The sequence below is a fragment of the Cervus elaphus genome, chromosome 30, assembly GCF_910594005.1.
Source record: "Cervus elaphus chromosome 30, mCerEla1.1, whole genome shotgun sequence".
Lineage (NCBI taxonomy): Eukaryota > Metazoa > Chordata > Mammalia > Artiodactyla > Cervidae > Cervus > Cervus elaphus.
Genome location: NC_057844.1, coordinates 21,546,787 through 21,570,409, shown reverse-complemented (window position 1 = coordinate 21,570,409; position 23,623 = coordinate 21,546,787). Strand labels below are relative to the sequence as shown.

At 33.8% G+C, this 23,623-nt stretch overlaps 1 protein-coding gene across 4 annotated transcripts in view; it reads left to right on the top strand.

Moving 5' to 3' along the window:
* The window catches only part of INTS6 (integrator complex subunit 6), a 78,881-nt gene that overhangs the window by 5,008 nt on the left and 50,250 nt on the right, over positions 1-23,623 (top strand). For 3 of the 4 annotated variants that reach the window (XM_043891588.1, XM_043891589.1, XM_043891587.1), the window contains one exon: positions 15,695-15,784. In XM_043891588.1, coding sequence (XP_043747523.1) covers positions 15,695-15,784 — 90 coding nt within the window. Of the gene's footprint in view, positions 1-15,694; positions 15,785-23,623 lie in introns of those variants that run through there. The other variant, XM_043891590.1, reaches the window with a different exon arrangement.

Genomic DNA, 23,623 nt, shown 5'->3' with positions numbered 1-23,623 from the left:
ACATTGTTAAAAGTTAGGTTCCAGTTAGGTTTAGCTGCTAAATATTACTCTGACCTCCAGTTCATCATTTTTGTCACTGGACTGAATTCCACACTCCTGCTACTCAATACACTAGTACTGATTCAATTGTTGTAGGGCTTAGAATGGTACCTTCTACTCTATATCTTTGGTGAAGACAATCTTGAGTAATAACATAAAAGGAGATATAATATGTTTAATTTTTTGAGGGATTTCTATTCCAAGTGTTTACCTCATTGAAAAATGGTGGCTTTTAGACAAGATCAAATTGAGTGAATCTTGGAGAATAATGGCAGTGAATTTTATTCTTCAGCATAAAGAGCTATTTGTGAACGAAGCAGATAATTCAGGAAGATTTCTAGTAATACTGCTTTTTTCTCTTCACCAAAGCATATGCATTTAGTTCTCGGGTAGTATGTAATAAAGGCTTCTCTTTTAACGCTGGTAGGTGAAGTAATGAAAACTTGATTCCCATTTGGGTTTTTGGTTTCCTTTAGGCTACCAAGAAATGTATAAACAGTAGTTTGGTATTGACCTATAGATAATCTTTTCAAAAGAAGGTGGATTATTACCTTTGAACATCCTGTGCTGAAGTCCCTGAACCTTTTTTTTTTCCTACTTTTTAAATTTAAACATGTAATAGCACATATACCATCCTAATTATTTTTAAATGAACAGTTCAGTAGTGTTCAGGTTATTGTGCAGCCAGTCTCCAGAACATTTCCATCTTTCAAAACTGAAACTCGTTTCAAAACAATAACTCCTTATTTCCCCCTAACCCCAGCCACTGGCAATGAAAGAATAGCACCATTTACTTTCTGTTTCTTTAAATTTGACTGCTCTAGAGATACCTCCTGTAAATGGAATCATAGAGTATTCCACATTGTAGCATGTATCAGGGTATCATTTTTTTTATTACTAAATAATATTCCATTGTATGTATATACCACATTTAAAAAGTTTTTTTCTGTGTATGCCACATTTTGCCTGTCCATTAGTGATGAACACTTTGGCTGCTTCCACCTTTTGACCATTGTGAGTAATGCTGCTGTGAACATGGTGTGCAAGTTCTCTTGAGATCCTGCTTTCAGTTCTTTACACCCTGAAGTAGAATTGCTAGATTGTTTGATAATTCTCTTTTTTTAAAAATTTAAGAAAAAGCCATATTGTTCTACATGAAGGTTGCACTGTTTACTGTTCCCACCAGTAGTGCACAAGGATTTCAGTTTCTCCACATCCTTGATAACACTATTTTCCTTTTTTCTAATATTAGCCCTTTTAATGGATTTGAGATCTTATCTCATTGGTTTATTTGCATTTACCTAATTATTTAATATTATTTATATTGTACATCTCTTTATATGCTGGGTGGACATTTGTATATTGGTTTTGGAGAAATGTCTGTTCAAGTCCTTTGCTTATTTTTTAATTGTTGCTTTTTCCTGTTTTGTGGGAGTTCTTTAAATATTCTGGATATTACCCTCTTATCAGATGTGCAATTTGCAGATATTTTCTCCCCTCCCATGAGTTGCCTTTTTACTCTGTTGATTGTCCTGTTGATGTTTATTTTTGATGTATTCCTATTTATGTTTTGCTGCCTTTGCTTTTGGTGTCATTTCCAAGAAATCATTGCCAAATCCTATGTATACATGCTTTTCCCCTGTATTATCTTTCAGGAGGTTTACTTTTACATCTTAACATTTGTGTTTTTAATCCATTTGGAATTAGTTTTTGTATACGGAATATAGGGAGTAAGGGTCCAGCTTCATTCTTTTGCATGTGGACATCCAGTATTTCCAACACCATTTATTGAAGAGACTGTCCTCCCTTTTGAAGGGTCTTGAAAAGTCCCTGAGATTATTTTCAATAATTACTGATGGATAGGGCCCTCTCTAATCAAACTGGCTTAAGTGTTTTTTTCTCCATCTTTAATTGTGTAAAGGAAGAGCAGTGGCTAGGAATGTGAAAAGGGAATTTAAAATCTGACCCTGACATTGAGTCACTCTGTCACACTGGACAGTCACTGCTACCCTGTGCCTCTGCTGCTCGTTTCCCAGACTGCCAGTCATGAAGCCGTTTTCACCCTTAGAGAGCCAGTGAGGGGCTGAAAGGGGATGATGTGGTAAAATGTACTGCAAAAGTTACAAAGTGCTCAGTAGATAGAAGACATACTTTTCTCCCCTGAATAAATTATTTACCTCTATTTTCTATTATTTTTCCCTGTTGAATTGGAAAGTACAGTGATAAAAATCTAGTGATATTTAAAGCTGATATTATATGCTTTGAAATCTGTAACGTATTAAATATATTTGTTTTTTGGGAGAGTGAGCTTTGTATTGCTTCCTAGGGGAAGCAGTGTGGAAAGTAAATATAACTTGATCAAAGTTGTCTTAATGATAGTTGATAAGCATGGGATAAAGGATAGGATTTTTTAAGTGTTAAATGAAAACTGGATGAATATAGTTCAGTAGATAAGTCAGAAAGTCATTCTTTTATAGGAATGTAAATTAGAAAAGGAACCCTCAGAAGACAAAAGCACATATTTTAGGATTATTCTTTCAAATAGGGAGCTCCCCCTAGTGCGTTTAAGATGATACTTACACACATTTGATTTGCAAGGAACTTTTGAGGAGCACATCTATTGGGTAAATCAAGGGATATTTTAATAAGGTTTCACTGAGCTCAAAGTAGTATAATATGGCTATGATTTGTTTCCTGTTGAGCAATAATTTTGAAGGTGGTAATTTACGACAGATTTCAAGACCCAGGTTTTATTTTCTTTGAAAACACTCGCTGTAATTTGTCTTCATAATTTTACACGCTAAATCTATTTTCTAAAAGATAAAAAAACCACCTTGGTGTGATGATTTTAAAAGAAAATAAAAAAGAACATCCTAAAGACATTGCATTCTTAATTAGAAATTATTGAAAATAAAAGTACAAAAGGTGAAAGTAATATGATCCATTTCTTCAAAGAGAATATTTTCCCTTTATGCAAAAGAATGTCAATAATGTAGTATTAAGCTGTGTATGAAAAATTATGTACATTAAATTATGTTTGAAAACTAAAAGACCAGGAACAAATATTTGAATGAAAGACTATCACTCAGTTATTTTCAATTGATTTAAGGTCATTTATGGTCTGAATTAACTAAAAGTATTGTTTAGCCATGTTCGTGTTACAGATTTCTGCAAGGAGACTATAATATTTTATAAGTTAATTTTCTTAAATATTTAAAGTTATTTTTAGTCATCATACTCCACTCAAATTTATATTTTTATAAATTGTTTTGGTGGGTTTTTTCCTTTGGTTGATCAACACTAACATATTATCAGCACTGTTTTTTTTTTTTTTTCATTTTATTTTTTAATTTTCTTTTTTTAGCCGTGTGGCTTGCAGGATCTTAGTTCCCTGACCAGTAATTGAACCCTAGCCCACAGCTGTTAAAGTATCAGGTTTTAACCTCTGGACTGGCATGGAATTCCCTGTTTTCTTTCATTTTAAAGAAGTAATTTCTTTATACAAACTTCATTTTTGTTTAGCCTTATTATTAATTTGCTTAATTTAAGCATGGTCACAGACCATAGAATACTGGGTTTTTTGGATTTTGTCTTTATTCCCTGATCCCTCTTCTTTCCTCCATCCTTTTTTGTTGAGATACACCTTAAATATATATAGTATGTGTGAAGCTTCGTGAATTTTTATATACACTGTTAGAAAAACAAATTGAACTTTTTGCATCTATCAACAGAACTTTTCATTAGACTTCCTGTAAATATTACTATAGTTATTGCTTTTCAGGGTTTTAGAATTGAAAGTGATGTTAGACTTCATCATCCTTATTTTATAAGTGTAGAAGACCCAGTAAAGTTAAATGCTTAATTTTGTCACATTATGAAATATTTCACATTATGAAAAAGAGAGCAATTGGTTATGAAACAGTCATGCAGATTTTATTAGTAATTTATATTTTATTTAAGAGCAAATTTTGTTTAAAGGTATAACCTATAGATGGGAATCCCTTTGGGTGGTGCGGGTTATATCTGGAGCTCTCTAGAGGACTCTCCCTTCTTTCAGGTCCTTTGAAAAGCAGGCATTTCATTTTGTCATTGTGTTGCATTAAGCTTTTCTTGTAACACCCTGTTAAAATACTGTTTGTTATATTCAGTTGGATTTCCTTCAGAGTCCCTTGTCCCTCAGCACTCCCTGGAAAATAATGTGAATGTGGGGGATAGTTGACAGGATTTTGTGTATGGGTGTATGTGTATATGTATATTTGATGGCACTTTTTGATTTTGTACTCCTAGTTTACTGAGTTTCTGGTATAGTTAATACAGGACTGTTAACCTTGTCAGTCAGTTAGTTGGTTTCTCCAGTGTCATGTGCTGGCCAGTATTACTATTGTAATTATAAGTTTTTACCAGGACAGTTTGTAATTTGTTAACTACCAGTTAGTTTCCTTTGATATAATATACTTTTGAAAATCTCTAGGCATTGTTTTTAACATTCAGAAAAATCTGTTTGGCTCTTCACCCAAGTCATGTAATCTCTGAACCTCAGTTTCCCCATTAGGAAAATAGAATGGAGGAATCTTGTAGGATTGTGGTGAAGATTGATAAACACTGTAGTTTGTTAGTATAATAACACCTATTACCATTTCTGTAAATTTTCCTTTTATTTGAATTAAAAAAAAAAACAGGGATTGTAGGTACATGGAGTATTTCATCCAGATTTTTAAGAACAAGAAATGTGATAGGGAAAGAATGAACTGCTTTATTAGAACTGGCCGTGCCAGGCCCTGCTGCTATCAGCTGGTGGTGTATTGACTGACAAGTCCCTTAACTTTGCCTCACTTTTGTCATGCGCAAAATGGTGATAATACCAATTGAAAACGTTTTTAAGGATTGAGAAGAACATTTGTTAATCATCTAGCAAAGTGCCTGCTTAGAAAAAACTTTGCTAATCTGCAGCCTTTGAGAAAAAACAGTAAATGTTTTTTTATAACCCAACATGCATACAGCACAAGAAGCTCAAATTAGCTGTCCAGCAGTTGCAGCTCAAGTGAAATTCCTTGCCTCTGGGGACATAGTGGGGTTTTGGCATTGAATTGAAGCTTTCTAGATTTCTCCAAAATACTTTTCCCTGAGTGTTATGAAAGTCTTCCCCCCCAGACCTCTAATTCTTGTTCAGAAATGTTTGGATAACTACTTCAAACAAATGTTTTTGATTTTCAAAGCAAGAAAGGTTTAAGCTTCTCTGAGGAATTTTCGATCTTAGACCATTTTTAGGGCTTTGTTAGTAGTGTATTTTAAAATTCAGGTGAGTAGTGGTTAGGATGAGATGAAGGATGTTCTTGTGCAGAAGAAAAGTCGAATGGAAAATGATCTCTTTTATTGTTTGTAATGTAGGTTTATTCGGGATGAGCCTGGGAAGGATTATTTTATGTGGTGATGTTTCTGTTAGGGCCTTGTGTGGTTTGAAATTTGATGTATTGAGAGAGAATTGCACCTAAAAAGTATTTTTTAATTTTTTTTAATTGAAGGATAATTGCTTTACAGAATTTTGTTTTCTGTCAAACCTCAACATGAATCAACCATAGGTATACATATATCCCCTCCCTTTTGAACCTCCCTCCCATCTCTCCCCATCCCACCCCTCTGGTTGCTGTATATGTCAGGAAACTCAAACAGGCTCTGTATCAACCTAAAAAGTATTTTAACTTAAAAATCTTATAATAGAATTAGTTGTAATCGGAGGACAAATTTACATTAGCTTGAGTGAGTGAAAGTTGCTCAGTCGTGTCTGACTTTTTGCGACCCCATGGACTGTCAGTTCTCTAGGACAGAATACTGGAGTGGGTAGCCTTTCCCAGCCTAGTGGTGATTTATCAAAACTTATTCTAGGTCCTACATACTTTTTAAAATCTTTTCTTAAAAGGAAATGACATTTTAATATTTTCCATTTATTAGTTTTGCTCAGATAAGCTGGGGAACATGTGAAGGTCCTTGGAGGGATTATATCTTCTAAAAAACTTTGTTCTAGAAAGGAAAACAGTTCTGAATATGTGAGAAAAAGTAATGTAGCCTTAGCTATTAGGTAATGTAATTTGAATAGTCATTGACAGGTTTTGTGCTGGCATCAGTGTTGAAGGAAAACTCTCCCTGTGTCTTAAAGCTGGTGAAGCTAGTTAGGAATCAGGAAACATCAAGAAAGTCTTCTGGTTATTCTGGAGTTTATAAACACGAGAAGCATCCAAACAACTCTTCTGAGAGGATTAAAGGCAATTATTTTTAATCGTAGAAATTGAAGATGGTTAAGTAAACTTTGTGGAAGGTTAGACTGAACCACAGTGGTGATTGTTAAAAAGTCTGGGTCCATAAGATAATGACAGATTATAGTACTTTTGGATTATAAGGAATGAGCAAAGTGATGTTTTTGTGACTCCTGATGTAATGCCTGAGTCTTGATGGTTTCTGATCATTTATGTACTGTGGAAGACATTAATGTAAAATTTTGGATTTTTATTTTACATTTTTGTCAATCTCATTTTTCAAAATAGTAAGTTAGAAGGAAAACCCAAGTAATTGCATCCAGGACATTGGGCCTAAGTCAGGTAGTAGAAAGAGAAAAGGATCTTTACATCTAAATTTTGTTAATCCACAATGGATAATGTCTAATCCCAAACAAGATTATATTGAATGTAAATCCTTGTATAGAAAAGTTATATTATGTTTTTAGAGCTTCGATTTCAGTGTGCTATAGTATCAAGCAAAAACAGGTAGCAGTCTCTGTAGGCACCCACCCGTCCATATGTGACATCTGCTTTTTCATGAGGTTAATTTCCAATGTAAAACCTTGGTGGATTCGTATGTATAGTTAGGAAGTCTTGTAAAAATTTGTTTTTAACAATAGATCCATATATTATGTGGTTGTTTTTTTTGTTTCCCAAGTATGTCATCTATTTTGAAAATTTAAATCTATAAACACTTGGGAAGGTGTTTAGTACAAGCATCTATAAATGTTTGGATCCGAATCTAGCCAGGGTGCATTTCTAGAAACTCTTACTCAAGTTCATATACCTAAATGATGAATTCAGAGAAATTTAAATATTTCCTCCTAAAAATATCTTACTGAAATTGGGTTACCACAAATTCTTTCCCAGAAAACAAAAATTCCATACTTTCTTTTTTTTAACAGAGTAGGGCCTCTTAAAACTAATCTCGCATTTTGGTTTATCCAGTTAAATTATTTTGAGGTTGACCTTAAGCCATAGCAAACGAAAAACAACAGAGTATTAGTTTTTCCAAGTGCTTATCATGAATTATTTTCCTTCATTAAGTTTGATACTTTAATGGCTAACTTTACTGATATGTACTGTTTATTAGGCGGTTCTTCATTTTCAGTTGTGGTCTTGAAGATACTTGTATAGTAGAATGCTGAGGTTGAAGTCCATCTTCTTTGTAGGACAGCTGTTATATTTGATACTTTTGACAGTATATTCATAATGTGGATATTTAGAAGGAAGTAATGATAATGGTTAAAGATATGGTTTAACCAGACTTTTGCAAATGTGATATCTGTAGGTTTGGTGGTAATCAACACCCAAGGAGATGATTATTTTTGATAGAATAGGCAGATGTGTATTTTTTTTGGAGGTCAGATTTCCAGCATTATTGCTGTATAACTTTCCCCATCTTTGAAAATGTGTTTTCATTTCATCTTGCTGTTTATTTTTTTACTTTTTCTGTTATGTTTCTGACATTTTTTTAATTTTAAATTTTATTTGTATTTTGGCTGCACCACCACATCGGCTTGTGGGATCTTGGTTCCCCAACCAGGGATCAAACTAGGCCATCAGTAGTGAGGGTGTGGAGCCCTACCCACTGGACCACCAGGGAATTCCCTAACCTGTTATTATTACATATTTTGCTGAAACTAAATTAATGCTATGCGATCCCTTTAATATTTCAGATATATTGAATTTATATTACTTTCCTTTGATACACTAGACTTAGTCTTACCATTTATTGAGTTTCTAACACTTCTTTCCACAAAGTCAAGCTTGTAATTTTTCAGTTCTGATAATGAATATTTTTTACATTACTAGTATGGTTGACCCTTAAATGACACAAGTTTGAACTGTGCAGGTTCACTTATCATGTGGAATGTCTTACATACTACAACCATTGGGGGTTGGTTGAATCTGAGCTTGTGAAATTACAGATATAAAGGGCTGACTATAAAGTTATATGTAGATTTTTGACTCTGCAGGGGTTAGCGCCCCTAAACCTTGCATTCAAGGGTCACCTGTATTTAGTTTATTATTTCAATCAAATCCTAGGGTATTGCCCCTCAGTCATTATGCTAAAATTAATATGTAAGATTCCCTCCTACTTTTGCTAAAGTCTTATTATTCCATCTCTTTCTAATTCTATTTTTTAAAAATACGGAATTAGATAGAGGAACTGTTTTAGTATACAGTTGTATAATGGAGTTACTTGAAACTAAAAGTGTACTTCTTTTTTTTTTTTAATTATTTTTTCAGTGAAAAGTGTACTTCTTTTAATGGGGAATTTTAACATGTTTTTAAAGTTTATGCTTTAGTGTATTCTAAGTACTAGATTTTTATGCATTAGCAGATTTTTTTAAGTTTTATTTTTGAATATTAAGCATATTTTAATTTTGGAGAGTACTTATTTTGAATATGTAATAAATGTGCATAGTTAAAAAGTTTAAGCATTAGAGAAAGTTATATAGTTGCTCAACTCAGTTCTTCAGAGGTTGCCATGGTAAATCAGTTTATAGTGTGTATCCTTCCGAAATCTCTTCTACGTAATCAAAAGTATTAATTTAAAAGCACTAATTTGCACTAATTTCTTAAGATGAATATCTGAATTTTTACATCAAAGACTTATTTATGCCACACCACTTGGGATCTTGACTGTAAAAGTAATAATCTTGCTGAATTCAAAAACAAACATAAAACTTGTATTTCTGGCCTTGGAGTATTGATTTTAATGTAAGCCTGTTGGGCTGTTAGTGGCTTAAATAATTATTATATTTTCTTTGGAATGTGTAATTAAGCAGTTGTGTATTCATCCCTGTAATATAATGAACCTTCTCATCCTTTAATAAACAAAAGCTAAACAGTATTACTGACAGTGAGTATTGAATAGAAAATATAATTTGCACATCAAAACTATGATTTCATAGGTCTTATTGCTAGAGTTTGAAGCTAAAAAAATGATAGTTAAAAATATTAAGTATGTAAGTATTGTAAATAGATATTGAAAAAATTCTGGTTGTGATTTTCAAATGTCTGAAGTTTGAGCAATATTGAACTAAAGAATGTTATTGATTCTGGTTGACTTGTTTTGCACAGTATGTATTAAAACCTTTTCTCAATTCTGTATAGTTGTAAAAGTGTTTATTAGTATTATGATTAATAAGACTTTGGATGTGAATTGCATTAGATGCCTTTCTTTTAGAAATATGTTTAAAGTAGAATATTTTTAATATTGTTTCTATATTTTTTATAGAATTTGATTTTTGACAGTATAAAGGGAAGTGTTAGAAAGTTTCTAAATGAACATGAAGTGGTTGGTTTATCATTTTAGGAGACCATATATTGTTACTTCTTTATTATCTGTGGTATTAGAGGAAAATAGGGTAGATAATGAATGCAGGCTTCATTTCATATTTTTATGAAAGATTTATTTATGCAGATTCCACAGAGATGTAAATAAAGGGAACTTAAAGCTTCTAGTCTTGAACTGAACTTACAAAAGTTTTAGCCGCTGTCCTGCTAGGTACTTGTCCAGTATATGCATGAGAACCTTTAGTGATGTAGTAGTTATTTCTAAAAGCTGCCCTTTCCATTACTTTACATTTTTACTTGTTGTCACTGTAATTTGCTTGAAAAGGAAGTTTTAAATAGGAAGAAAGCACAGGTTATTTCTGAAAGTTTTTTATTTTCTGCTAGGTAATATACTTTTAGCCTAGACATATAATGTTATACATCTGAACATCTTTTTTGTTGATATTGGCCATAGCTGTCTTGATATATAACAAAATAGCTCACTGGTGATAGATGTTGGTAAGCTGAAGATACTGTCACAGGATAGAGTCAGAGAGTAGATCTCTGGTGCCCACTTTCCCTGTCCTGGGAAAAGTGTAACATAGACAAGCACTTGCTGTCCTTCTGGGATTTGTTTAAAGCACCGATATCGTGGAGCATGGTGGCATGGAGGGAAAACTTGAGCCCTCTGGTCCTGCAGCAGACGTAGCCACTAAAAGGTCTGCTGAATATTAGAGCTGCCTTCCTTTCACTGTCAATTCAAAACATAATATCTAAGAGAAGCTTAAGGGTACAGTAAAACTCCTGTGCCCCGCTGCGGTCCCCACCACCCCCTCCCCCCCATTTTAAATTTCTTGGGTAAAACTAAAAATTTTGAATCTGAGAACCAGATTAGTTTTTATTTGAAGGAAAATTAGGCTTATTTTTACATTTTAAAAACTCTTTGCTGAATGCTAATAACTTGTTTTAATATTTCCAAAGCAATTTTCTGCAAAATTGCAATAGGTTTTAGTTGGATAAATCTACTTTAATTTTATTTTTTAAAATTTTCATATTAAGCTTTTACGCCTTACTTTAACATCACAATAATGTTAAATTATTGAGAGATATATGTGAAGTGAAAGTTTTTGTATTTATCTTTAGCAGAACTCTTACCTGAGACTTTTGGCTGATATTAAATTTAAATTTTCTGAATGACAAGATTTCCATCAGTAAATATCTCTAGAGGTAGAGTTATACTTTGCACCGTATTTTTTTTTTTTTTTTAGTTACATGTCTAGATTCTTTATGCCAAGAACCAGGGTTCTGAGAGGAAAACATCTGAGTTTAATTCTGCTAATGGCATAAGTAAACTTTTAGTCCCTCTACTGGCTGCCTTGGTTGTAGCAGACCTTTAATTTTTTTTTTTTCTTTTCAACTCTTAAGATAAAGACTAGCTTTATGACTGAGGTGAATTTTGAGGTAAATTCTAATATGAACTGTCTCCAAATTGAGTGACTTCATAGATATCCTTATTAAGAATAAAAATGTAAAATAGTGACTCAAGTTTTGATAATTATTAAACTTTGCTGCTGCTGCTGCTAAGTCGCTTCAGTCGTGTCCAACTCTGTGCGACCCCACAGATAGCAGCCCACCAGGCTCCCCCGTCCCTGGGATTCTCCAGGCAAGAACACTGGAGTGGGTTGCCATTTCCTTCTCCAATGTGTGAAAGTGAAAAGTGAAAGTGAAGACGCTCAGTTGTGTCCGACTTGTAGCGACCCCATGGACCGCAGCCTACCAGGCTCCTCCGTCCATGGGATTTTCCAGGCAAGAGTACTGGAGTTGGTTGCCGTTGCCTTCTCCGATTAAACTTTGCAGATTTTTGTAAAACATGAAAAAAATAATCTTGTGATACTGGCAGACAACCAAAAATGTGTTTTAGTTTGCTGGCTAAAAGATAATATCAGAGAAAGATTCCAATTGTTTACGTGCTTTTGCCAAACTAGAAAAGGCAGAGGAGGAACAGCCTAAAACTATCTTTATTGGCACAACATGGTCTGGTCATTTTCTGCAGGTTATTTAGAAATTTGTGCTTAGATAAATGTTAATACAATACTTTTTATATGGAAGTTGGGATAATTTTCCCTGGGGAAATAAACCTCTCTTTGTGTGTAAATTACATTCATTAAGTCATTATTCTGATTTTTATCATAACTAATACTGTTCCTTTTCTTAGTGTGATTCTTGACTAAACTGTCTCACCTGAGACAGGAAGGGGTCTTAGGCACAGCAGAGTTAAATGAGTAAAGAGCTGAATGAGGATGGCCAGATTTTTCTTTACTTTTTTCTGCCTTTGATCTTTACTTGTATTTTCCAAAATTTAAAAGTCATTAAAAGCTTTTAATATTATTTTATTTTTTCATTTGTATATATCGTGTCTGAAAGTTGATTGAAGTTATAGAGTTTTCAAAAGTAATATGTACAACATTTTGTTTTACTGTGTTTTTCTTGGGGGAGTGGTATATTGATTTATATATAGAAAAATTGATAAGGCATCACAGAACTGCAGGAAAGAAGACATCACAGAGCAACAGGAAACCAAATAATGGAATAGTCCTGCCGTACATAGTTAATTTTACTGCAGGTAGAGTATATTAAATGAAACCAAATTGATAGTAATTCTGTAATACTGGGGGATTCCCTGGTGACTAATTCTAATACTATAATACTGGGAGCTTCCCTGGAAAAGAACTCGCCTGTTATTGCAGGAGATGCAGGTTCCGTCCGTGGGTTGGAAAGATCTCCTGGAGAGGGAAATGACGGTCTGCTCCCGTGTTCTTGCCTGGGAAAGCCCATGGACAGAGGAGCCTGGTGAGGTCTATGGGGTTGCAAAAGAATCAGATAGGACTTGGTGACTAAACGGCAACAACTGCAATTATAATACCATTCTTTGTTGCATGAAAATGGCACAATCCAGGTTGGTGTAGAATTGTATTCAAGAGAATTTAGCTGCTGCTATTAGGACATTCAGATGCTTCAGAAAGACCACGTAATTTAGAGTTGGAATCACTTTCTGGCTTTTTCCAAAACCAGATGTGTGACTTAGGGTCATATCATTTAATCTATCTCCGTGATTAAACATTTTTATTTCACCAAGTTTTTAGGATCAGATGAGATAAATATAAGTGCTTATTGCTATTATCAAGTGCCTGGTTATTACAGTAATTTTAGGCATAGAATCTGAAGAGTATTATGTGTACAAGTCTCCAGTAAAGTATCAATTAAGAGCTTTGTTGTCAAGAAAAAGTAACTTTGATTTTAATGTTTAAATTTGGCTTAAATTTTTATAACTTAAAGACTTTTTGCTAAGTTTTAATACATTTGAACTTGATTTTTAGACATTATGGTACTTAAGTATGTGTTTGAGTCTTTGGGTAGACAACATCATCCGTGAAGTTTTTAATAACTGTACATAGTTGTTTAATTGTAAATACGTCAAATCCTTTGGCTTTTGGAGGATAATTATGAGTGTGCTTACACAGAAATAAGAGTGGATGGTTTTCAAACTTCTGAACAGAAAATCTGACTTTGATTTAGGTTAAAATATAAAGGTGAAGCAGAGATACCTGTGCAAGTATTTAGCCCATGCCCTAGCAGTATTAATAGATTTGCTGATCTGTTTCTTAAAGGAAGCAAGTCAGTCAAAGTAGTTTTAGCTTAAGGATGAAAATGAGATACAGACGAGGATGTCTTGATTTTATCTCCTTTTGCCAAATTATATTTGTAGCCAAATATATTTGTAGAGACGAGGAGAGTTATTGTATGTCCATTGGTACATACTTTTATTATGTATGAGAATAGAGATTAGGTATCATGCATCAACAGTTCTTGACATAGAGTAGTCACTCAATGAGTAGCAAACATGAACGAATAGAAGGTGGATGACTGGATGGACATAAGGAGGAAGGAGGTGGAATCCTCTTACTGCCTAATAAGTTTGGGACGCATTCATTTATATTGCAGTAAAGGTGACATCTATATTTTTTGAAGCTTGTTGAAGTTTGAGTAATTCTGATTGGCTCTGTAAACTCGTGTTAAGTTCAGTGGTGTTAAGTATATTCACATTATTGTGTGAGATGTAATATATTTATATTTAAAGTGAACGTAAGGAACAGATGCATGCTGTAGGGAAGTATATTCAAAATGTACTCCATGAAAGCACTCCAGGTCTAGTTTTATTTGGGAAAATGTTATGTTTATATTTTTATTTAAGTTTGAAAACTACTGCTATTAAAATTTGGAGAGGGAAAGAGGGGGTGAATTAGTCAAGGCCAGAGTAATCAGGGAAAGTTTTAAGGCAGGAGAGGAAGGCTTAAACTGGGCCTTAAAAAATGATGAGGAATTAGATGGGTTGTGGGCAGGATAAAGGAAAAGCATTCTTGATGAGGGAACCAGTCAAAGCTCAGAGATTGGGAATGAACATTGCCTGTTTCTAGATCGAAGAAGGAGTTGGTGTTATGAGAATTTATTGTGTATGTTGGGGGTGAATGGTGTGAGAGGCAGCATAGTAATGTTTTCCAAAATGTGTTCCATCTCCCATGACTGTTATAGAGGAAGAAGGGAGGAAAATCACATCCTTCTGCAAGGTTCTAGGAACATGTGAATGGAACTGCATTTGAAAGCCTTTAGAGGTTATTCCAACATATTTTAATTTGATCTGACCAGAGGACGTTTTCTCTACTTGGAACCATTGTTTCTTGGACACTAGTTTGAAAAATGTTTATGTCACTTACATACATTTACACTTCTTGACTTGATCAAGAAATTTAATATACCAAATACCCCCTGCTCCCTCTTTATGATTAGGTTATAATCACAATGACTGTATGTGGAGAGTGTTTGTAAACCCAGTCAACAAATGAGTATGTGCTGTAATCTGCTAATAATTGAGTTATATAAATGTAAGGGAAATGTTACAGAACTATAAAATATTACATGCTACATCCTTGCTATTCTGTGTGTGGTCAGTGGACTTTAATGTCCTCTATCTCCTAGCCTGCTATCTTGTTGGAAATGTGAAATCTTAGTCTTTGTCCCAGATCTACTGAACCAGAGCCTGCATTTTGTTAAGATCTCCTAGTGATTCATATGCATGTTAAAATGTGCATGTGTCACATGCTGTTTTATATCATGTCCAACAAAACTTCTTTCTGACCTTTCTTGAACACTGTTAGTAGCAGAGAATTTGATACTTTTGATTTCAAACATAGTGTTTACCCTCTGTAACTTCTATGTTTGGTCATGGTTTTGTCTTAAAGAGTTATACAAAATGTGCTTCAGTATTGCAAATGAGAGTCATTTATGTGTAAAAGATAAGCTTATGTTTATCTGAGTCCCTAACAAAATCTGTCACTTAGAATTAATCATAGCATTAGTGACTTGGCCAGAGATTTGAATGGAAGTTAGTGAAGTTGATTGACCTTAACTGTAGAGCATTTAAGAGCTCTGTACCATTGTTTCATTGCCTATGCTGCTGCTGTTTTTTTTTACTTCTCTGGCCAAGCAATTTCTTTAAATTGCCATCCTTCTTAATTTTGACTTTTCATGTTGGACTGTTTTGCTAAGCTCAGGGCAGGCCTAGTGTTTCTTTGGAGCCAGCTCATGGAGCCCTTCCATCTCTGTACTGGATCACTTGGCTAGATACTTTGATTATAGGCATAGATTACTTGGTAAATGTTGAGGAAGTTAAAAATTATTTTAATTTGTAATATCTAAATATGTCAAATCATTAGAATTGAACTGTAGGGTCCCTTTTAAGAAGTTAAATACTTTTAGTTACTTAAGTATAGATGCTCACTGTAAAAATTAATACAATACAAAAATGTAGAAAGAAGTGAAAAATCCATTTTTTCCTCTAATTCCAGCCCTTGAAGGTTAACCTGTTTAGTTTATGTTTCCTTCTAAACCTTTTTTGAAAGTGTACAAAAGGTATAGTTGTAAATAAAATTTAAAAACAAGAAAAGAAGATTTATATATTGTTCTGAAAATTGACTTTTTACTCAGAAAAATTAAGCTCATTTTTAGATCTTAATATGATCAATATGTTTTTTTGACTTTAGGGAAGAAACCCCTTTTTTTTGGAGCCAGCAATAATTATTACAATTACTGATGGGAGCAAGTTGACTACTACCAGTGGAGTCCAGGATGAGGTAAGTTATGTTTATATCAGCATGGATTATGCAAAAGCATTTGAAAAAAATCTTCATTTGTATATGCATTGTAGGATAGTGAAACCTTAAATAGGTTCTCTATTTGATGCAGTCTAGACTCATCTGGCTTATAGAACTCATTTACCTTCTCTGTTGTTGGTAGCACTGGCCTCTAATTTTTCTTGAATAGGAATCCCTTCTGTGAAAAATTTTGGATCTACCACCCATCTCAATTGTATGTGTATTTTTGAGTTTATGTGAGGGTCACAGTGTCAGTTACAGCATATTTAGTAAAATGAGTTCTTATTTTGAGGCTCAAAAATGGATGCAGCATTTTAATAATTGCTTCTTATTTCAGTGGATTGTCGTGTGTACTCCACTATGGAGACTCCTAGACTAGAGTACAGCAAAGCCAAGAGGTGGTTAAGTCTAGGAAAAGTGAAGGTTTTTGGACATTTTAATTCTTAGTCAAATACTATATAAATAAGTTAGAGCTAGCCTCACGTATTCTCTGCTAGCATGCATTGTGCAGAGTTGGGTGTGTGTTGTGTGATAGGTTCAGTGCAAGGGATTCATCTTGACTTCAAGATGTTTTTACTGTAATATTTGAACCACTATTGAATATTATGTTTGTTTATTAAAATTGATATAGAAAGGAGGTGATTTAGGCTATTCTCTTTACTGCTTACAGTTGATTTAGATCTTAATTTTAATTCTCACTGTATTTACAAAGGGTTTAAGTAGGAAAAGTGTAGTTTTTCAGTAATTTTTAGAAATACTTTGATTTGTGTGACATTGTGAAATGCAAATTGGATATACAGTCCAGACCCGTGGTTATCTAGTCTTTGTTCAACTACTTTCTAGCAATGAAGTTTGTACCTAGCACCCCTAAATCTCTGTACTCGTCCGTAAATAAATTCTTGCCTTACCTCATAGAGTTGTTGAAAGACTGAAATGAAATAATGTGAATGAAAGTACTTGGTGTGCTCTTCATAACACTGTAGAATTCTACCATGAAGCTTTGGAACTAGTAAAGAATCGTTATTTCCTGATCTTGACTTGGGGGGAAGAGAGCCAGATTTATTTTGTTTGAACAGTTGATGTTGAAGGGGAATTTAGGATATAATTCACAGAAAAACAGTTGAAAAATTAGGTGGATTAAAATTTGTAATTAAATAATTTATAGACATAGCTATGGGATGCTCCATAGCTGACATTAATGGATTTTGGGGCTTTCTTAAACTTAGTTGATCTGTGTAGCCAATTATATTCTGCCATTTTTCAGAAACAGATAGACATTGATTGTATACATTAAGAGTGAATAGGTTGTTTAACTTCAAATTTGAAAATTTCAAATTTTTTCCCACTTTGCCTTCCTTTTGAAAAATTTGAGAGAAAGATTGAGGTATGAGTAATGAGGTCAGAAGCACTATGATTTTGTTTTGTAGTTATGATGGCTGCAAAGGTATTTTTCTTTTTTATTTATGTTTTACATTTATATGAAGTATTTCTCCATGTGAGGTTATCTATTCAGGGTACTCTATCTTAACCACCTTTGTAGAAATTCCCTTTGGGGTTCAGTATATTTTGTTCCTGTATATCTGGATCTGCTTTGTTGGTGATAATTTGTTTTAGCTTTACAAAATATCTTGAAAAATATATATGGATATTGGAATTGCTCACCTTTTGTCCTAGGTCCTTGGGAGAGATACTGGAAAAGTAGAACTATGTGTTTATAGTAACCTAAAACTCATTCCTAGTAAGGTTGGGAAGATTTTCCTGTGGGACCAGGATATTACCTTTTAGTGCTGTTGTATCTTCTACAATATTTAGCATAGTACTGAGAACAAGGCTTACATTAAAAAAGTATTGATTATAGATACTGCTATATTGAGTCTGATAGTCACAATCAAAATTGATCACAACTTTTTATCTGAGATAGATGACTCGTTATGAGGCAAAGATTTATTTTGGATATGCTGTTGGAACATTGGTCTGTGAGTTATTTTGGGTTTCAAGTTTAGGAGTTTCTTTGGTCACCTCCATATTGAGTTCTTCATATTCCAACAAGACTCACTTTGAGGGCCAGAAAATGTATCCTGTATGTGTTTATTGTGGAAGGTTTATTTTTCGCTGAGAGGTGAAATACTTGTCTCTTCTAGTCTTAATAATTAAATAATGTGATTCATTTTGAGGACAATTATCAATTTATAAAAGGCATAAAGATGCTTTTCGATTTGCTTGTTTTTTTGTGAGTGTGTGTGTGTTATATGATCTGTATTGTAATTTTTACTAGGAAATAACAAGCAGAATATTGCTTTTGCCTCTTTTTCTTCAGTTCTGTTAACCTTTACCTTTGGCAAAACTTGATTCTTTTTAAAGATTTATTGAATGAGTGAGTGTTGATAATTTCCACATTAGATATGTGTGTATAATTCTTGAGTAGCTGTGACTGCTGTTGATGTGACCTGTTAACTATTTATAGAGTTGTGCATCCCACCCATACAGTGCCCTTTGCTCAAAGTTCTGTTATCTCACATAGTGTATATGGTCTGTTCTGCTAGTGCTATTTTCCAGTGATAAGTGTTCCTGTTGCTTTGAAATCATCCCTATGGCATATTACTTTTTATTTTACAAATGAGGAAATTGACATCTGGGGAGGCAAAGTAATTTGCTCAAGGTTATAACATTTATTATTGACAAACTCTGGATTAGAATTGATCTAAATTCCAAAGACATCCTAGCCCCTCCAGACCCAGTGCTTTTTCCCTGATGCTATCCGCTAATCTTTCTGTTTAAATCTATTACTGTATGTTCTTGAAATTTGCATTCTACTTACCTGATTTACTGTTGTTTGCTTCCCCTCTCTGTGCGTTTGTGACATGGGTATTATGTTCCTGTTCTGTAAGTGTCCCTTGAATGACCATTATGACCAGGGCATTTCTAGGTAGTGAAGATAACAAAGATGAATAGGGTGGGTTTCTGGTTCTTAAGTTCACAGTCTTATGGGGGAGGATTGTCTGTTAAATGGTTTTATGAGTGATAGAATAGAGATACATACTAGGTGTATGGAAGCACTAAAGGAGGAGAGGAGGGTTAATATTACCTATCCTGTGCATGTATCAAATCCTGTGTGATGTAAATTTTTATAGTCATTTAAATTTTGATTAAATTCAAGGATCTTGTGATTTCATATAGGATGTGGCTCATAGATTATGTCTGTGAAAGTTATAGAGAAACTTGGTACAAAGTTGTTTTGAGCCTAGAAAATAGTTTATGGAAAAACTTGGTGCCATATTGCCTCCTGACCTGGCTAAATTTGTACAGGCCAGAATGATCTAATTACTTACAACTTGTTTATCAAAATAATAACAGGGATACTATTTCCCCTATGACAGGTCATCATTTAGCAGTGTGTTAGGAGTTAGAAGAGAAACAGCATGTATTATGGACGAAACTCCTGAGCTGTGTAACGTCATTTTACCTTAATTTATGATTTTAATTATTTTTTTTGGCCTTATTTAATGAAAATCCAGGCCATTGTCTGAGTTGTTCATGAGTGTGTTTCTAGTGTAGTGTTTTTGGATAACTCTGGAAATTTTGATGATGGCCTATGGTAGAAGAATATGTGTGTTATCTTTTGACTTTTTTTCTTTTTAAATATAGCTGTTTGATAAAAAAAAATTTTTTTTTGCAGTGTTTTCATTTATGAGGTAGGAGTTAGATGGGACCTTGAATTCTGATACATGAGAAATCTGTGTATTTCTTATTGCCATAGTCATCTTTGGTGTTGATAAGCATACTTGTGGTCAAATACTTCTAGTATCATTCATCATGTCATGTTACTAATGTATCAGATGTTTTGGTAGATTCACCAAATTATAATTAGAGTTACTGAAAAAAATTTTCTGGTTTTTATTGCTTGAGAAGATCTTCTTTAATACTCTTTTGCAATGGAAAACTTCTGTGCTATGATTCCAGGAACACGTGGCTAACTATATTGCTCAATAAAGTAGCCAGAAGAAATCTTGCCAGTCCCTTCTTGGTGATGAATGACATTCCAGGATCATGTAGCAGTTATTTTTCTCTTCCTTGAAAGTGCTAATAGTAGTGTTACCTTTCAGATATTGAGATTTGCTGAAGACTCTTTGCATGTCTTTATCAATGTTGTGATTGCCCTAGAGGCTAATGTTTTAGAGAAGATATTTGCAGTCAAAAAAACCTGTTGGCTTTTGACATGAAAAGTTTTGCCTCCTTACGAGTTTTCCAGCTTTTTAAGACAAACTAGGACTGCTACTTTGATAACTTCTTGAAAGAGTACTTGTTTGTAGAAAGAGAAATGTCTGAGTAAGCTCAACTGTGTATTAAAGTGGCTGTCCTTTGTGATCTTACCTTTCAGTTTTTCAGTTCTCAAAAGCTGATGCAGAAGTCCCATCAGTCTTTGAGATGTGGACTGGTATTAGTGATTTTTTTGGATCATTCTGGGCAATATAGAATGAATTTACCTTTTACAAGGATAATCTATAGTTAGGATCTATAATTACAGTTTGCATTTAACTATTCATGTTGTGTAATGTTTAAAAGACAATCCAGAATTTTAAAATGTTTCTACTATCTGAAATCAGAAACTGCATCTCCATCCCCCCATAAAGTATTTTGTTTCACTAAAGTTACCAAAATATGTGCCAGAAGCTGTTGAAACTATTTTAATCATGCAAAGATTTTTAGACACATATTTTAAATTGTTGTTTCCCAGTACACTTAGAATTTGGGAGACTTTTGTTTTTATTTTTTCTTTTTCAAAAAGACTTCTAAGGAATCTTGAAGGATGTTATTGTAATTTGGTAGAATGTATTAAACAGATCTGTGTATAAATGCGTTTCTGAGTTTTCATTATCAAGATTAGCTTCTGTCTTACTGATTCAGATGTTCTGAACATATGTATAACATGACCATGTATGTTAGTCTCTATTAATTCAACTTTCCGGAACATTTAATAAGAATTTGTTAGAAGTAGATCATTCACATTTTCTTATGTACCCATATTTTTGGCCCTGTTCTCTCAACCCCTTACTTCTGGTATGCTATAGAAATGTATATATATAATGTATATATATATCAATAATTATTAATATTTTAAAATATGTAATTATAAAAATGCACAATTAAAAGGGTTGGTGATATATTTTAATACTGTAATGAATTTTCAGTAATTCATATTTGCAATACTCTTAAAATATATCTTTTTTCAAAGTCAGACTCTTAAGGATTTGAGTTTGAAATCAGCAAAAAAAAAAAACTCTTTAAGGATTGCCTCTAGACAAACACTATGATAGAATAATTAAAAAGAAATGCTGGCTGATCACTCTTTAGTGAAGTTGTATGGCTGCAGTTACTAATGTGTTATCTAGAATTCTGCATTAAGCTATATCAAAATAGTTTTTATTCAGCGTGTGAGACAACTTCAGCCTGCATTTATTAGCCTGTCAGAACCAATAAGCAAAAGCGATCCCACACATGTAAGGAAAATTTCATTTGCAGATGTTTCTGTTCTTCTGATTCTGACTCTTCCATATATAAATGACTGTTACTTAGAAAAGTAGTTCTCAACTGGCTGCATCAAAGCCACCTGAGTGTTTTATAAAACGTGCATGCTTCAGCTCTAGTTCTGGAACTTTTGGTTCCATTGGTCTGGGCGGTGACCTGGGAATCGGCACTTCTTTCAGTGTGGCCAAGTTGGTTCTGATGCAGTCTGGTTTGGAAACCATGGTTTCAAAACATAACTGAAACTACAAATACATACATTTTTAAACTATAAAAAAAAAAAAACTGAAAATAAACCGCTTTAACAAAGCAAGATAAAACTGTTTTTCATGTACATGTCTCGAAATACATGTGACTTCCCTTGTGACTCAGCTGATAAAGACCCACCTGCTATGCGGTAGACCTGGGTTTGATCCCTGGGTTGGGAAGGTCCCCTGGAGAAGGGAGGGGCTACCCACTCCAGTATTCTGGCCTGGAGAATTCCATGGACTGTATAGTTCATGGGGGTCGCAAAGAGTTGGACACGACTGAGCAACTTTGACTAGCAGTGTTTTGTTTAAAAATTGACTCTTGACCTTTAGAATTGTTAAACTTGGGAATTGGGTGTCTGAAGGGTATGAAATAGGTCTTCTGTGAATACATTCTTTATTGTGTTTGGTATAACTTAGAATCATTATTGGATAGCTGTGAAGTAACCTCTGTACTGACTGTAGTCAGTCTTTATAGTTGCTGCATATGGTGTGCTCTATTGAAGAGGACGCCCAGACCCTGAGACTGAGATGGGGAGGACAGTGGAAACGAGGGGAGTATTAGTTCATATTTCATACTATTGGTTATTTGGCTTAGGAGCTTTTATCTGAAGGACTATATAGTTTTCTGTTATCTTTGTTATTCCTTAATTCCTGATTTGGATGTTTGTAACTAGCATTATTTTAAAAAGTGATATGTATATAGAACTAGTGATAGTTAGACTTAATTTTTACTTACTAGAGAGTTGCTGCTAAAATACCCTTCTATAATGAATTGTTCCAATTTTGAATGCTTAAAGTATATTTTAGATTAATTAAGCAATGATTTTTCTTGCGCTGCATAGTGACTTTGGTTTGTGTACAAGAATAGTGGCATACCATACATTTATATTTAGTCTGGGTACTGAGGACACAAAGATGGAATTAAGCAAGACTTTTGCCCCTAGACAACATTATCTTTGAAGATAGGAAAGTAAATAAGCATTTTTAGTACTCTGAGATAAGTCTCATGACAGAAATAAAGAAAGAAGCTAAGTTTTGAGAAATGAGTAAGGAATTGAGCCATGACACTGCAGGAAGAGGGAACAGTGTATATAAAAGTATGAAAACAGTGTATTGGGAGGCGGTAAATTATATAATGGGAGTGTGGTCAGTGTAGGGAGGAGGAGTGTGTGCTTGAAATGCAGGTAGAGGCCAGATAACCACCTTAAGGAGGTGATTTTCTTAACATATGCTGAGGAGGTACTGAAGATATTAAGCAGGTAAGTCACATGAGCAGATGTGCATTTTAGTAAGTGTACTTTGCTGGAATGTGAAAGAAGATAGAGTTGAAAGATGGTAAACTGGGAAGAATTAGCAAACTATCAATACACACAATAACCCAGGAAAAACATGGGATGTGCTGAAACGAAGCCAGTGTCTGCGTAGGAAGGCAGAAATCTGAGTCAGGTATGCTAGGCAGGACCTAGAACAAAGCAAAGTATTTGACAGGGTTTTGAACCAAGGGTCCTTGCTTGGATTTCAGAGGGTTCTGTGTATTACCTGAAATCTTTATCCAGGTATTATTTAGATGTATATGCATATTTTTGTGGGGGACACAGGTCAAGCTTTAACCATATTTTCAGACAAGTGAAAACAAAATATAATAGTTTAGTAATATTTTGAGGTTTCCAACATGGGAATCTGTGTGGATTTGGTAGTGGTAACTGAAATGGGTATATGGGATAAGTAGTAGAAAAGAATATAAAATAATTGTTTGATAAAGTATCATTATTTTTAGGGTACAGATGTATTAAAGGAGTTATGAGCAACTTCTAACACAGTAAACATAAAGACTTTTTCTTGCCTTTCAATGTTATGTCTTAGGAAAAGTAATTTGTATTTAAAACCAGAAATAAGCAGAATTTTATCTTTGGATTCTGATAGAATTTTTGTTTTGAAGCAGATTAAATAAACATTAAGTCATTTTATTATTTATCAGATCTTTGAGTTGTTTTGTTTAAAGCCATAATGTAAGCATCTTTTAAGTGCTTATTTTAAACAAGTG